At 42.7% G+C, this 12,303-nt stretch overlaps 1 protein-coding gene across 1 annotated transcript in view; it reads left to right on the top strand.

Annotated features, from left to right (window-relative positions):
• TET2 (tet methylcytosine dioxygenase 2) overlaps nt 1–6,359 on the top strand; it is a 214,354-nt gene extending 207,995 nt beyond the window's left edge. The window contains exon 10 of the mRNA XM_086962040.1: nt 1,410–6,359. Within this exon, the coding sequence (XP_086818166.1) occupies nt 1,410–2,764 (1,355 nt within the window). The 3' untranslated portion in view covers nt 2,765–6,359. The remainder of the gene's footprint in view (nt 1–1,409) is intronic.
• The last annotated feature ends 5,944 nt before the right edge of the window (nt 6,360–12,303 follow it).

Below are 12,303 nucleotides of genomic sequence, written 5' to 3'. Positions count from 1 at the left end.
GGAGAAGGGCCATGGTTTATTTGCATGAGGTTGGTCTTTAGTGGCTCCATGAGCAAATAACAATAGATTGGAATGCTTCTTGGAGAAATTACTACTGCTTGACGTTACTGAATGCATTCCACCTCCACTTTTTATTTTTCTCTAAAAAGATTGAAGGACTCATTGATTTTCAGCACACTGAAAATCATTTTTGAGGACAGACTTCTGCTTTTAGGGGAATTAAATAACATCTAAATCAAATGCATTTAAAATATCCTTGCAAATAACTTTGCAAAAGAGTTGGATGAATGTCTGAAGTTTGACAAATCAGCAAAACATAGAAAACAAAATACATGGAATTTCTGTACATAAGCAGAAGTTGCGACTACTGTCCAGGTCATAAACCGGTGAGCAATTGTCAGTAAGTGACACAGAATGTAAAGTATCTGCCTATTCTTTACCTTCGACCTGATCCTAAAATTCACTTAGGAGGTCTGCTTCACTTATGAGTCAAAAACAGAGTGGTATGCTGTTCCTAATGGACAATACAGGTTGATGTGTGTGTGTTGAGATGTATAGTGCTCACTAAAGGCAGGAGGAAAATTCCTCCTTTCAGGAAAAAGACTCTCACACACCCAATCAGCGAGGTGTCTTGCTTCATCATTGGGTCTGCTCCTTATCGGGTCGGCGCTCCAATACCAAATCGGCACCCATGGTGAGACCTTTTGGCAGAGATCTTTTTTCTTTGCCGTAGGGTGCAGTGCGTGTAAGGGCCCTAGTGAGTGTAGATGTGAAAATGTGAGGTTAAAACAGGAGGTAGAGGTCCACCCAGAATAATTTTAATGAATGTGTCCACTATCCTGATTAAAAATTTGAAAAGATGTGCAGCACTGTTATGAGGGCACAGGGAAATGCGCTGTTGAGGTCATTATGTTTCTTGCCATTATGTCAAATAGACGGCATTTCACTTTTTGGTTGTGGTTCCAAGTTACAAAGTGAGTGACCACCCACACAGCACCCTAAAAAGTGGTACCTGTAGATCTAGAACATCAACCCCAATTGGGTCAGATTAAGGCTTCGAAATGTTCCGGCAGGTGTAAGACACTGAATAGTGCAGTGTCATGTGTTCTCCGTGCTTGTAGCGGAAATACCTATCCCTCACTCTGCCGGTCCCAGGAGGTCACTTATGAGTCACTCATGATTTTAAGTGGTATGGGTAAGAATGCCTCGGTTATTAAATGTAGCGACTGTCTATTATATTTGCTTCTGGTAATTTCATGACATGTTCACCAGGCCATCAATAGAAACATTGCAAGTATGTTGTCACAATTCGTTTTCATTAATTGCTAATAGATTTATAGATATTGGACCAGTCTGATTTGTTTAGAAGGATTGTAATTTTTTTTCTTTCTCTTTTTAAAAACATGCAGAAATTCTACGTCTTTCTGGATCAGTCAAGCAAGAGCAGCAGCAAACGCCTCCTAGGAACTCTCCATCTGTCAGCACTTACCCAGGTACAGATTCTACAGCCCGCTACATGAAATGCCCCCCTCCGACTGATGCTTACCAAAGCTCCTCAAATTCTTCTGACCCTTACGGCGGAACAAATCCTGTAAACATCTACAGCAGCTCTTCTCATTCTTCCAGCTCCTATATGAATGCTTCCAATTGCATGAGCACTTATTCTGGACCATTACATCAAAACAGCCAATGTTCCACCTATCCTTATAATGGAGGTCTGTCCAGTGAGATGTGTCCGCCATATGGCGGCGGATACTCCTCACACTCTCAGCATACAGACCTGTTTAGGTATCAGAGCCCAGAACCTGTGATTAAGCTAAATATGCCACCAAGTCAGAATCCCTACCAGCAGAGGTACGGTCACCAGTACTTGAATTATGGAAACCAAAACATGCAGATGGGCTCTCTAAATGGCTGCATACCTGGACCAAATGTACACCATGCAAATTCATATAGCCCTTATCCTTCCCATCATGCAGACATAGCAATGGATTACTCAACTGTCAACAAAAATGGTGACTACACTCCTCATTCATCCCCCTATCATGCTCACAGTGGTCATTCGGCAATGTATGGTGGACCTCCAAATTCAATGCTGAATAAGGGAAACAACATTAATTCTCTGGCAGACAACCGGAATATTAACATGCTTCCAGCTCTAAACCATGACAGGACTACACCCTCCCACGACGAAACAAACAGAACAAACGGTGCTAATATTCATGATAATACATCACAAACTCCCACAAAAAACCAGACACATGTGCAGGACGAACTAGACGGTTTCTGGTCAGACAGCGAGCAAAGTTTTCTGGATTCAGACATTGGAGGTGTAGCTGTAGCACCAACTCATGGATCCATTCTGATTGAGTGTGCAAAGAGGGAGCTCCATGCGACAACACCCTTGAAAAACCCAAACAGACACCATCCCACCCGAATATCCCTTGTATTTTACCAGCATAAGAGCATGAACGAGGCAAAACATGGCCTGGCTATGTGGGAGGTCAAGATGGCTGAGAAGGCTAGAGAAAGAGAGGAAGACTGTGAGAAGTATGGCCCAAATTATGTGGCTCCCAAAATCTACCCCAAAAAGGTAAAGCGAGAGCCTCCTGAGTTTCTGCAGCCGGGGGCCTCAGAACAAACTTACATGCGTTTTATCAATTCCCTCTTGCAAAGGACAGTGTCGAAGACCACAAACTCCACTTCCACTTCAACTCCATACGCCTTCACACGGGTTACAGGGCCTTACAATAGGTATATTTAATATATCCGCTATATTTGTTACCTCATCCAGCAAAACCGCCGGTTGTTTGCAAAGTAGTTCTTCTTTAGAGCAATTGGCAGAGAAATAAAGAAGACAGTATTTTTGTGAGCTGTGTCCATGGAAGAGTCTGGTCATAAAAACACATTCGAAAAGAGGTGTCTTTCAGCAGTCCTATTTCCTCCATTGTACAACTGGTTGTATAGAGTCCCTAGGAAACATGACCAAAGTGTCCCATCCTGGTGTTCAACATTACAAGCTAAGTAACACTAGAAAAGACCTTTGCACATGTGTTTTCCTAGAACTTGACAAACTTGTGACTGCTTTTAAAAATATTACATCTACTAAGCATGGGCAACATGTACTGCAGTATTAGGACATCAGGAATCCTAAAAGAAGAAATCAAATCTGGTGCTAAATCATTGGACAAATTACTGGAAGTGTGGCTTTTTGACATACAGTTTTTAACTTTAATCTAATTTATTGGCTTATTTAACAAAAGAGGGACACTTAAAACATAATAACCGAACAACAAACATTAATTCTAGTAGTCCTACTGAATGGTGCTATCTTAAAAAAAAGTGTCTTTACTACAAATTGGAACATAAAATGCCTTGGTAATATTTTACGATGATTACTTCTCTGTACGTGTTCCCTACAACAGTAAGGGGTAGTAACAATTTTAATCTCCTCTGTATGTTTTAAGAATTAATGAATCAGCAAATGGTTTTCTAAGAGATGCCATATCATGCCAGTTGTAGAACATTTAGGAACAGTGAGTGATGTCTGATGGTATGTCAAAGGCTGCCCAGTGCTGGGTGGGGAAGAGGACTGCAAAGTGAACTGGGCATGTTCTTTCTGCCTCAACCAGCTAAGGGTGATGTCTTGTCTAATAACTTATCTTGGTGCTGATGGTTAATACTTGATCTTAACCATACCATGAGACATCACTCATGGCATCTGGCTATATGGCACCCATGGAATTTACCTGTGTGTGCATTTTATAATTTAATTTTTTATGCGCTTTGTGCAGTAAGAAAACTTTCAACAAAATGACAGTAGAATGTGTTCAATCCACCATCTGATGGACTGAATACAACTTGGTGCTTTACAATACTTCTTACATGCTTTTTTTAAGGATACAATTGCAACGACCTCACAATTATTTCTACACCCAGTATGTTCTCTCCAAAGCAATTGGAATTTGTTTGCTAATGTTATTTAAAAAAAACTCGCAGTCTACAACTGAGTTACCAGTCATGAAAATATGCTACTTTTCTTAAGGCAACAGAAAAAAATATACATTTTACTTTGCCAAAAAATGCACATTAGTACATTATCTTGACCGTACCTTTGTAGTGAGATTATAGATCAATTTATCTGCTTTCTGGATGCAAGGGAATGCATTCATACACAGCACATTCAATTTCTGGTGCTCTTCTTACACTGATGATAAAACTACTTTATATCATAATGCAAATTTAGTGCTTCAGTGCCTACAGATGTAAAGATAGGAGTTTATGTTCACTGCCGGTAACACTTAACGGCATGTTTTAAGCTACTGCTAGAGGAGTTAATTTCCTGATTTCTGTGTTTTAATGAAGCACAGTCTGTTCAGAACTAAATGGCAAGTTGCTCATGTGGTAGACATCATCACGTGTATTGTGGTACATGCAGACTTTCTGAGCAAGCATCCTCTTTTCAAACATACCGATTCACACACCACAAGAACGAAACAAGACAAGTTCTGTAAGATGAACCTTTGGAAACAAACTGGCAGCTGGATTGCTGTAGAGATTTAAAATAATGAATTTGTAATAAAAAGAAAAGAAAAAAATAAACCTGTACAGTAAATTAAAATTGTAAAAAAAGTTTTGTAGCACAATGCTTTAGTATTTTAGTACTGTAAACAAAAAAAGAATCCTATTAGGGGTTTGAGCTGATTTCATGTCATGATGGTGCTACTCAACCTGCTACAAAAATGTCAAAATGTGAGCTAAGGATCCGTAACAGGTCTGAGGGATGTTCCTACTTGTCATATACCTCAGCACTAGTTTGGCAATAGGATATTAAACTAAGAGTGAAAGTTTATAACCTTGCATACCATCACTGTTGTCGAAACAGACTTTGTACAAAATAAGAGGAAAAAACACACACGCCCCCGCCCTGCCCCTTTGTCTGTACTTGATATTTTTAGCAAGTATAACTTGAAATTCAGTCTTTTGTTTGAAACAATCAGGGATGTCTCAGCTCACGATTTCCTTATGCCAATATGTTGCCTGTATTTGTGACGGCCCTTCTAGGTTCATGCTGTTTTTCTGTTTTGAAGGCTTAGGCTGTCCACCTCATATCCCTGTATTGATTACACTTCTAAATGTATTGTGGTTTGTAACTCAAGATCACCTTGTAAATATGTTCGCTTTTTCCATTGTAATTATAAAGTGTGTGGCGTGTAAAGTGTGTTGAGAGCTTTCAGACGACAACAAGCAATGTTGACTGCACTGAGCTGGTGAAAAGGAAAATTGTAAGGCCAGGGGTTTGGCAAGTGACTTTTTTTAAGCCGCTTACATTTGGCTAAGAAAATTATTAGCTGTTAAAAGGTACAGTTGTTTTGAGGCTTCTCTTAATCTCAAAATCTATTTCAGACCTTCGCAATCTAGATTTATGCTGTGCAATATTTATATAATAATATTAAGTCGTTTTAAGACCCCCATCTTTTACTCTCCCCCAGCATTACAAAAAAAGAAATTATGTTAGCAAATAAGAAGCCCGCTAGTTTAATTTGTCAAATACTTTTATTCTCCTCTATTTTTCATCTCTCATATTTTACCCTGTGTCAGTATATAATGTTGATGTGAGCATTTCTAAATGTCTTGCTAACCTGTTTTCATAAGCGTGGTGTTACAAATCTTTCCGACCAGAGACACTCGTTTTAGGAGCTGCACGATTTGTAGATTTCTTTATTTTGCAGTGGACCGCCATTCCCAAATGGTGGAGTCGGTGTCCACAGCATGCGACCCTTGTTCCAATATATGCAGGTTCATGCCAAACAGTCATTTGCCAAGCTGCTGGATAACGGTGGGAAGCTTAGGAGGTGATAGCAATGATGTAAATAATAGAACTGTAATTTCTGGTGTACAGGACCCTGCCTCAGTGAGCAAGATTGGAAAGCTGAAGAATCAATGCTTGTTTAGGAGGACCGGGTTGACTCTAGCCATACTTGAAGATGCTTCTGAGTGGTGTCAACTTTACTTGAATGATTCGTTCACCTGAGATTGTGTACTTTACAGTGCACAGTTCACTTCTAAAGCTAGTAGTTAACTTCTGTAGGAAGATTAGCAGTTGGACACTAAGGTAATGAAATTCTGTGTGCATTTTCTCTGCTTATGTTCTACCCTTTTTTTGTTTTTACTTCGGGTTCTCTTCATTTCTCTTCATTCACATATTGTCATGTCTGTAAAATCTGAAGATGGTTATAAATAATGTAAGTATTGTAATGTATTGAATGCAGGTTATTTGAAAGCTGTTTATTATTATATCATTCCTGATAATGCTGAGATGTGGGTGTTTTTAATAAAATTTATATTTATTTAATGCACTCAAAGTCTATCTTGTAGAGCTGTGTGTGTCACTTCTAGGCATGTATAATAAATGTACCTGCTGCAGTAAAAAAAAAAAAGGCAAAACAAATATTGGCAAAGCTAATGGGTTTCACCTATGGAAGGTCTTTTGGAAGGTCTATTTGCTTTGTCAGTGTTTGTTTTTACACATAGCGCAGCAGCACGAGCTGCTGTGCAACATGACTTAAATTTAAAAAAAAGGAAAAATGCTAGTATGTGGTCAACACCTGCTGAGTCAATGTGCATGTTTTTTTTTTTAACCAAGCCGTGTTAAACAACTAGTCGTTCTGCTGGCTGTACAATAAGTAATATAAAAACATTGACGAACCCATATGGTTTTGCCAATGCTTGTTTAACTTACAAGAGATTTCGCTGTGCAGGCTAACCCTGAAAGCAAAAAGTAGGAACCAGTCAATGTGAGGAAAAGATGGGTATAGCAAGGAGAGCAGAGTGCTTTTTTTTATTTTACTTATTTCTGATTTCAACCCCTAATAACCAGAAAAGTTGCTCCATCTCGCATGAGACACAGGACACACTGCGCTTTTATGGTTCTCGTGGCCGAAATAAAGATTTTTGACTGACTGACTGTTAACACCAGAGAGGCTGGAGGGTGGGGCTTGGCGGGGTGAGAGTGCACATTTACTGCACAATAGGTTTTACTGTCCAGTGAGAGGGGGTTGAACCATGCCAAGAATAGGGCAAACAATAAAAACGAAATACAAAAAGAAATGGTATTGAAGTGTAATGGCTGAAACTGCGTGTTTAGAGGTGCAAAAGAGGGAGAAGCAGGGGCACATCTCTTCTGTGGGTTCAACAGGTGCTGTGGCACCGGGGCCCAGAGCTCTGGCCAGCATACTGAACGCTATTGTTGTATTTTATCATGCGAACAAAAGTCGGGGGGAGGGGCATTTTCTTTCTTTTCTTTTTTTTAGACTTTTAATAGTTTTTAAGGCCGCAAACCAGGAGGAGAGTTCAATAAACTTAAATCTGGTCAGATAATTTCTGATCTTTGATTTTAAGACATCACACGGATGCAATCCCCCCGTTGTCATCAGATCTATCCATGTTGTACTACCCAACCTCCTGAGTGGTAAAATTAGGCCATCTATTAGGCATAACAGGGTACCGGGTAAATCCGAAACAGGGGCCAAATCTGAGTAGTAACCCAGGTCTCAGTTCTTCCTAATCTTATACCATAAATTCAAAGCTAACCTTAAAACTTTGAGTCAGACCTTTTTAAAGTACCTGCGAGCACAAAAACGTATAGAGAACCCCTCCACACTCCACCTCCTCACCATCTCACCAAGGAGCTTTCCCCAAGTGGAGTCATCAGCCTTCACCAACAGCATCCAAATGTTTTTAAATTGAAAAGCTGCACAGTACCAATTAAAATCAGGCAGGCCCAATCCTCCTTTAATTAGAGTGCACCAAAGCTTTTTCCAAGCCATTCTGGATCCTTTATAAGCCCATATAAAGTTCACAACCTTCCCTTGAATTTTGTCTATGGCCTATTTAGGAAATCCCAGAGGGATAGCATTAAAGAGGTAATTCAATTTGGGGAGGATGACCATTTTTATCAAATTAACACGTCCAAAAATGGTTAGCGGAAGATTCTTCTATCTAACCAACAAACAATCTATTTTCCTGGTAACCCTTTGCAAATTTATCTGTGAGATTTTGTCGATCTCATCTACTATTGTGATTCCCAAATATCTGAAATTAGAACTCACTTTCCCCTCCCAGTTCTCAATATTCCAGCCCATTACCTCGGTTTTGGAGGTATTCGCCGAATACCCAGACAAAGAGCCAAATTCCACTTATAGATGTTCAACCCTCGGAAAAGATGTAACAGAATCAGCCGTATATATTAATAAATCGTCGGCGTACAGCGTAACCTTACTACTATAGGAGAGAGAGCTTAATAGGACTACTAAGGAGTCAGTTCTTAACATTTGAGCAAAGGGTTCGATATAAATATCAAATAATAAACGTGAAAGGGGGAAGCCCTGCCGTGTTCCTCTCAATATACTAAAACTAGGGGTCAAAGTATGCTTAAAAAAAATCTTAGCCAATGCACCCTCATAAGCTGTCTAAAGTGTATACAAAAGATTTGGTCCAAATCCCAATACTCTCATTATCTCCCAGAGGAACTCCCAACACACTCTTATTTTTTTTTTTTTTGGGAACCTTTATTATTACTTCAAGCAATTACAAGTATGGGCCTACAACCACCCCGGCCGGCCGCTAATCAGAGCAAAAGTACAGCAAAGCAATGTGAAAAGCTGTAGCAGTTCGAAAACCGGGGTATTACAAATGTGCAGGACACAACTTGTATTGAGGCGTACAGGTCTGAATGCAGGAGTATAAAGGTTCATTTTATAATAAAGGAAAAACTAAAAGTAAGTGCCATACAGTCATACATGGTCCCACAATAGTGTGCATAAATCGGGATATACGCAAATAGTACAAACACAAATGAAGCAGTGGGGAGAAGGTAAGCAAATCAGGATAAATGTAGGCACAGACCCGTTACGTAGCAAAGCTCAACCCCACCCCTCAATACGAAACATATTGTAGGAGACATGACGATCGACGACACTAAAGAAGGAGAAAGACTAAAGGGCCATAGAAACAAATAACGGACAATGTGACAAACACCATCCCCCCTACCCCCCACGTTGCACCCCTGCAGAAGGCCTTGGCCTGCCCCCCCCCCCCCAGCAGCGTGCCTGTCGCCCTAATGGAGACCCGAAATGTAGAAAGAGGAGAAAGAAGAAGAGAAGAAAAAAGTGGAGGAGGGCCCTCAATCTTACCACCCGGCCCCACCCTACACCCCTTGCCCAGGAGACATCCCAAATGCGAGAGCAGAATAACCGTGGAGAACGTCAATCATCGACCAAACCAGCCTTACAATCCCGGTCGAATGTCCCCAAAGCACCGTCAGCCAACAATAAGTCCACTAGACTCTAGACGGGGTCATCCCTGGCCTTGTCTAGCAATGGAACCAACGTACGTCCACTTATCAATCGGTACACAGAGCGGCGTGGAGGGTCCAAGGGATCCGGGCGGGCAAGGCCGAGTTACCGCTGCATGGGACTTCAGCAACCCGAACCCATCCGAACATGCATGGCGGAAATCCGTTTGAGTCGACATTGACCCCGAGAGCATCCCCAAGGCCGAACACAGTCTCATCGTCCAAGGAGGGAGAGTCACACAACCCGGCAAGAGCCGAGACAGCTCCGGGGCAGTCCAAAAAAGAGATCGACGTTGTTTTCCCAGCCTCCAAGTAGACATGTGCCCCGAAGAGACACTCGCATGCACCACCAAGCTGTCCAGGGTGATAAAAGGAGCCGGGTCTTCCAGCGGCTCCAGGAAATTAGGTGTAGCTGGAGCACTCCGCACGAACACAGAGGCGGGCACGGCGGCACTCCGTTGAGGTCGAACTGTGCCCGCATGAAACGGCGGGACAGCAATGGCGGCCATCCTTCTTCCCAAGTCTCGGGCATTACAGATCAGGGTTTTGTGCATGTTCGTTAGTGCAGCCAGTACATCCTTGGACGTGGGCTCCTTCTCGCGCCGCCAGTCCCCTGATCTCATCCACACGGCAGCCGTTGGACCTGGATGTGGTCCGCATAGGGAGGCGCCGGCCGCCATCTTAGCCGATCCGGCCACGTCCTTCTACACATCACCTCGGGGACCAGGCCCCAAACCAGGGCGCTACAGAATGCACAACCGGGACTCAAAAATGCAAGGCAGGCTCCCCGGAGAAGAGTCACCAAAGGGCTAAACAAAATCTCTGCCGCCCCCCGGGAGCCGCCCGCCGATTCTGGGGGTAGTCCTTGATTATGCCCGGACACAGACCTGGGGAGGGGGGCCAGATACCATGCACCCCCCTCGACCCTGCTTTGCCACGCAGCCCCACGGGGCACTCCGTTAAGTGGACTGGGTCGTCACTGCCGCCATCGGCCCATCAATTCACCGGCGCCCTCCGGCCGACTCCTCACCACCACCAGTGGCCGCTGTTGTCGCGGTCTCAGCGCCGCGAGTGCCTCAGAAGAGTCGGGGACATATCTCCGGGTCCGCCGCACGTAGAAGCCTCAGGAGTAGACGGTAAGTGGCAGTTCTCCTTCGCCTACTTAAATATGCCGTTACGGCTCAGGATAGTTGCCAGGATATATGCGCGGGGTGAAAGGGCTCACGGAGACGAGCGTCTATGCGGCCATCTCGGTCGCTGGCTTGGCTCCTCCTCCCCTCCCAACACATTCTTGAATGCTTTAGCCGCATCCAAGGCGACTACGGCCAGAGGAGCAGAGCGCTCAGTGACAAGATCTATTGTGCCAAAAAGTTGCTGGGTCTGCTCCTGTATGTACCTCCTGGGATAAAGCCCTTCTGTCTAGATGGATTAGCTGTGGGGCAAAGTTAGCCAATCTCCCCGCTAAAATACTCATAAAGATCTTCTAATCCGCATTCAGCAGGGAGATAGGCCTATAAGAGTCTGCCCTATTGGGGTCCTTAGAGGGTTTCAAGATGAGAACAACGGTCGCCTCTTTCCATGATCCAGCGACATGTCCCCCTGTGTATATTTTGAATTAAACAGGATTTCCAGAAATGGCACCAGCTCTTTGATTAAGAGATTATATACTTCTAAAGGGAGGGCGTTGGTGCCTGCGGCTTTACCATTCCTACTTTTATTGATACTTAAAGGAATCTCCTCACTGTTTGTGGGGGCCTTCATCATCTCACGGCTAATCGTTTTTAAACTAGGTATTTGTATTTTACGTAGCCAAGCCTTAAGAGCATCACAGCTGGGAGAAATCTCTTCTTTATATAGTGTGTAAAATGAAGGAACTAGGTAATCTTGCAAGTTCCCCACTTTATCGGAGACATCTCCATTATCGTTGACCACTTTTTGACTTATGCAATTTCTAGATCTATCTGCTCTTGCTTTCCAAGCCATGAGTGCACCAGCTTTTCCCCATACTCAAAATTCTGCCTACACCAGGCATACCACTGTACTCTACACTGTTAGTCCAGTATAATCCTATATTCTTGCCTTGCATCCTCTAAAAGTCAGTGTATCCGCGCCCTTTCAACAGCTGGCCCCAAGCGAGCCGGAGCATATCCACCTCCAATAGAATACTTTATTGTCCATATTTTTTAAACTTGAATGTTCAGTCTTACTTTTAGTGCAAGACAAATTTTGTAACATCCCTCTACTGCCTGCCCTAAAGGCGTATCATACAATATCTAGAGAGGTGGAACCAATATTATTTTCGAAATAAGCTACACACGCCTGCTTTACTGATTGTTTCATGTCAGGATCAATGAGGATAGCCCTCTTCAGTGTCTATCTTGGCCTAGGAGGTCAGCTATAGGCGACCGAGGAGAAACTAATCGCAGCATGATCCGAAATATGGCTTGGGAGGATTTTGGCACTAGGTATAGCCTCTATAATGACTCTGTCTGCGAAGAGATAGTCTAGCCTTGAAAAGTGTCAATAATATTTACAGTGAAAGGTAAAACCTTGGCTATCTTCCCTCTTATACCTCCATACATCTAGTAAAACCAACTCTTGCAACATGCTATTTAATGTCTGACGCACCAAGGGGCATTATGATGAAACCTTCTATTAGAGCTGTCAACTACAGGATCCAATAAGACATTAAAATCCCCCCCAAATATTATAAAATTCCATTGCAGACTGTATAGATAAGAGGGGTCATCGATATTGGGCCCGTAAAAAACAGCACTGGCTAACTCTGCCCCACAGATATCTAAGAAAGCAATTAACCATCTCAATGCTTTATCCAGTTTGGAGGATTTAATAACACAATCCGTCTCATATTTGATTAATATAGGAACCCCCTTACAGTGCACAGGCTGTTCTGAGAACAGAATGTACTCTATCCAGGGATACTTAGA

The sequence above is a fragment of the Lissotriton vulgaris genome, chromosome 3_1, assembly GCF_964263255.1.
Source record: "Lissotriton vulgaris chromosome 3_1, aLisVul1.2, whole genome shotgun sequence".
NCBI classification, from domain to species: Eukaryota; Metazoa; Chordata; class Amphibia; order Caudata; family Salamandridae; genus Lissotriton; species Lissotriton vulgaris.
Note: the sequence above shows the minus strand (reverse complement) of the source record. Positions and strands in the feature narration are given on the sequence as shown.